At 39.0% G+C, this 4,907-nt stretch overlaps 1 protein-coding gene across 1 annotated transcript; it reads left to right on the plus strand.

Annotated features, from left to right (window-relative positions):
* Nucleotides 1-720: 720 nt before the first annotated feature.
* LOC306793957 (N-acetyllactosaminide alpha-1,3-galactosyltransferase-like) lies at nt 721-3,716 on the plus strand (the record flags this gene model as incomplete). Its single annotated transcript, XM_079291801.1, has 3 exons — nt 721-758; nt 2,029-2,166; nt 3,032-3,716. The coding sequence occupies exons 2-3, from the start codon at nt 2,087-2,089 to the stop codon at nt 3,714-3,716; spliced, it is 765 nt and encodes a 254-aa protein (XP_079147927.1). The 5' UTR covers nt 721-758; nt 2,029-2,086.
* Nucleotides 3,717-4,907: the final 1,191 nt, after the last annotated feature.

Consider the following 4,907-nt stretch of genomic DNA (forward strand, 5'->3'; position numbering starts at 1 on the left):
CAAATATTAAATATTGGACTGACAATGACTGACAATAAAACATTAATTATTAATGAAAGGATCAGTTTCCCTTGTAAGGTCTGTGGATTATTCAGAGCGACCGGGGACATTGTTTCTGGACATACGGTGTTTTTCCTCATTCAATTTAAAAATTTGCTGTATCCATCAAAATGATTTTTTTTCTTTTTAATTGGGAAAATTGGATAAGGAGATAATAAAAACTGTAGAATAGCCCTCCCACAACACATAGAAGGTATGTACGATAAAGTATGAGTTTTAAGGTAAATATGTTTTAGTAACATCAAAGACCAGAGTTTCTCACAAAACTTAACATTACTTTCACCATGTTCTTCAGCAACTTTAGTCTTTCTCCCGCATTAAGCTGGGCAATATCTCGGTATGTTCAGCATAACTTGTTGTTGATCAGTATAACGTCAAACTTGTTCTCTTTTTATTGTTTTGCTTTTGCATTGTTTTAGTGGTCTCAGGGCAAGGCGTGGCGCAATCTCCTGTTTTGTGTTGCTCGTTGTCAGCTTGACTTTATATTTGAGGTGAGTAAAACAGTCATCATTATTGCTCTTAAAGACCTATATGAGCACATATTCCAGCCTATTTGATTCATTTTCAAGAGTCACTGAAATGGATTTCCTTCTCGTCTCATGATGATCATTTTTCAATATCAGACATTTGGGGAACATCGTCCCTGCGGACTACCTGCTGAGACAGAGCATCAATTTAGACAACACACTTAACTTTGGGTAAGAGATCTCTTTAGTTTTGTCTGCAAAGACTGAGAAATGAAGGAAATGTATCTGAAGGGAATTGCCACAGACATAGCCCAACGGCTGTCATAGAGAGATTGATGAAAATGATAACTGCACAACAATAAGATCTGTGATTAATATTTACACATGTAACATTTGAGATGACAAAACCAAAAATACTTGACAATGTCTTGAATTCTTCCTTCGTAAACGTGGGAAAATATGCTAAAAATAGGTGATAGACTCCTTTAATGTGATATCTGTATTTTAGCAGTTCAAGGTCCCAAAGAACAAAGAGCAGGCAATCCGGATGTTTGTGCACCTTGGAACATCCTGTTCAGCCAGGAGTTGTAAAGCCCCACCAACACAGGCCTGAAGTGGAATGTAAATCAGGCAGGGTAAAGGAGGCAAGCCCCCGCTGTGTTTGCATTGATGAAAAGGTTTACATACAGTGTTGCCAACTCCTCAGTAAGGAAAGTAGCTATTGGCTGTCCTAAAAGTTGCTAGAAGTCGCCAATTTGCATAATTGTAAAAAGTGAGAAAAAACACCCTAAATATGTTTAGAACTACAAATGACCTTTCTTCTGTTCATTATTTTTTTATGTTTTTTATTTTGCCATTGAAATAGGCCATCACGTTTTATGTACCCCATTGTTAATTCCCATCACACCGGAGGCATTGTCAGTCCGTATACACAGGAGTTCCTTATTTTTGAAAAACATTTAAATCCACATCCCACTATGCAAACCAGGGCGCGATCAGCGGCGGCTTTGCGCATTTGCGATTTATTTGTAGTCTGGACGTGCGTCTCCTCTCTGCTCTGACTGCAGCGCAAGGTTACTGTGAGACTGATCGCCTGTGAGTGGTTTGGGATGGCGGAGGGGCTCACGGCACGAGGACAGTGACTGCAGAACGACACGTGCTTTCACCTCAGAATCTCCAAAACACCAGAAAAGTCGCTAGATTTGTCGCTCGTAGCTTTTGACAAAAGAAAAAGTCGCCAAGAGGATCTGGAAAGTCGCCAGCTTTAGCTAGAAAGTCGCAAAGTTGGCAAAACTGGTTTAAGTGAGGACCGTATGTTTTCGTGAATTTACACACCACCATTCATTTATGCTGTTCCGCCTCCGCTCGTTTTCCCTGATAGATCCGTAAAGGCGCTCTGCTCTGAGAAGCGGGACGCCCAGCTTTGTGAGAAGCACCAGTTTTAAATCTCCTCCCCATATGGCTGTTTAACATATATCTTTGTTTTAATTTTCTATTTCAGGGCAAGACCACAGGTTCAAACAATCACATCTTGGAAAGCTCCTATCATCTGGGAAGGGATGTTTGACCCCAATCTTTTCGACCAAAAACACATCCAAAGCCAGTCATCTGTGGCCCTCACCGTGTTTGCTGTGGGAAAGTATGTTTCCCCTGTGATCGTGAAAATACCAGCACTTCCACACTAGCATTTCAGTCCGAATCTGGTAGCACTTGGTATTATGAACACTTATTACAAACCTGAGAGGAGATAAAGAAACAGTGAATCCACATGAACAAGATACAGCTAGGTCAGTTGGGTCTGAATAACAACCTGTAAAGAAAGGAAGGAAACAGTGTGAGAAAGACACTGTATTGTCTGGCATTAAGCCTTACCAAACATGGATGGTAGTAGAGTTGCGATGCGTCATTTCCCTTTTTTTCCACAACATTGTTATCGAACAACAGTGCATTTCAATATGAAAACCATCATGGAAATATAACACACATGACAGCAAAAAATAAAATAGAAATAGAAGGATGGAGGACATCTGTGGTTGAGTTCAAGCTCAAAGTAATGACCGTAGTGTTGAAATAAAAGATCAGCAAACGTGAGCACATATAACAGTTGTCTCAAAAATATGTATGTTATCTTACGAAAAAATAATAATAATTTTTTGTGCGTTTTCCTACTAAAGCTAGCAACACATGTCAATACCCGCCAGTTACATGCATACAGTCTTTTTAAAATAAACGTCCGTCTTCATGGGAAACAACGTAGTTCGGTTTAGGCAGAACAACTACTGAGTTAAGTTTAGGAAAATATCGTCGTTCGGGTTAAAGTAACTGAGGAAGTGCCATTACTGAAGTACGCAAGCTACGTGACAAATAAATTCGGACACCCGAGAATTACGGCGCATAATTTACAGCCTGAATATTGACATAGAAAACATAACCGTGTATTCTGGTAATTTTGTCACGTTTTTCTAATCATAATAATTGTTTATCTCTCCGTCTCTCTACCTAAGGTACCTAGATGCCTACCTCGGAAATTTCATTACCTCTGCAGAAAAACATTTTATGTTGGGATTACGAGTGACATATTACGTGTTCACGGATCAAGCAGATAAGGTGCCGATCATCGAGCTTGGTCCTCGGCGAAGCCTGAAGGTTATCCAGGTGGAAAAGCACTCCAGGTGGCAGGACATCTCTATGATGCGCATGAAAACTATATCAGAGGCCATAGAATCAGAGATTCGTCCCCACTGCAATTATGTCTTCTGCTTTGACGTGGATCAGGAGTTTAAGGGAAGATTTGGCTCAGAGGTTCTGGGGGATTCTGTGGCTTTACTACACGCGTGGTATTACAAACTTCCAAAGGATAGGTTCACCTATGACAGAAACCCCAAATCCAAAGCATATATGGAAACCGGAGATTACTACTACCATGCTGCTATCTTTGGAGGCTTGTGTGACAATGTGAAGGATTTGGCAGATTACTGCTTTCTGAGTATCATGGAGGACAAACTAAACAATGTGGAGGCTTTGTGGCATGATGAGAGTCATCTCAACAAGTACTTTTGGATTCACAAACCAAGCAGGCTGCTCTCACCTGAGTACTGCTGGGACCCAGTTATCAATGAGAAAAGGGACATAAACGTCACCCGCCTAATATGGTCTCCAAAACATTATGACACACTTCGTACTCTGTAGAGTGGCGAGAAGAAACAACTTTCCTGAAAATCCAACTCATGTAAATGTTAATGGTTGTTTTTGTGTACAAGAATGTGTAACAAGGATTATGCTGACAAAAGACATGTCAAATTTTTGTTATTCAATATTTTAAAGATGTATTCAGAAAATGTTAAATGTTGTTAAATGTTGTTTTGGTAAAATTGCCAGTCTCAATCTAAAACAAAATAATATACTTATTACAAACCTTTATTAAGCAAAGCTTATTAAAAATATTATAAAAAATATAAATACATTATAAAAAACTTTTCAATGAAATTAACAACAAGTTACTCCTGTGCTCTGGGGCCCGTCGTAGCTATGTTCCGCCACTGACTTACTTTAATTAGTGCCCATAGTTTACAAGACAAATTTAAATAATATTAACCAACAATCTTCAAAAGATTCTGTATCTGCCATTATCTCTATCTGATAGAGAGGTTTCTGAGAAAATGTGAGGTTGTGAGAGGAGTAGGGTTGGGTACTGAAACCCGGTGCCGGTATGGCACCGGTACCTATACGACCGGTATCTACCAGACCGAAATGCAACGCAGATTTCGGTGCTTCCTTTCGGTGCTTCCTTTTGGTGCTGGAAAAAACATAATCTCACTTGAAATCTCAAGAAAAAATGTACTACATGAGGGATTTCTTTCTTCATTCTTTGTCAATTATTGAGCCCTGAAAGTCTTATTGCATAAGTTAACATAAATAAAGAAACAAGATAGCCATACCCTCTTCTGTCGTCTTTTTTTACTGTAAACGAGACCATAATTGACGAAATGAACATCATGCTGCATTGAAGAAGACTTAAACACTTTTTTTCTCATAAACTTCTATACAACCATGTTGGGAACTAAAGGAGCGTGTTTGGGTTATCAGCATTTAAGAAACTGAATTCTTGACATCAATATAATTATTAATGTATGTAACAATTATTAATGATTATTAATAACAATGGGGCACCACCCTGCGAACAGGGACCAATAACCAAACGATAAAACTAAGTCTCATAATTAGTGGCCACTCGTAATGTCAATAGTCGGGTGCGACTACACATTCGAAGTGACAGTGAAGGGTTAAGTTCGTACACAAGGCTACTACATACAGTTTTATTACGCACATATACACAAGTAATCACAGACGACTGCTCCTTAAAGTATAACAGAGTTTAGT

The sequence above is a fragment of the Melanostigma gelatinosum genome (assembly GCF_949748355.1).
Source record: "Melanostigma gelatinosum genome assembly, chromosome: 2".
Lineage (NCBI taxonomy): Eukaryota > Metazoa > Chordata > Actinopteri > Perciformes > Zoarcidae > Melanostigma > Melanostigma gelatinosum.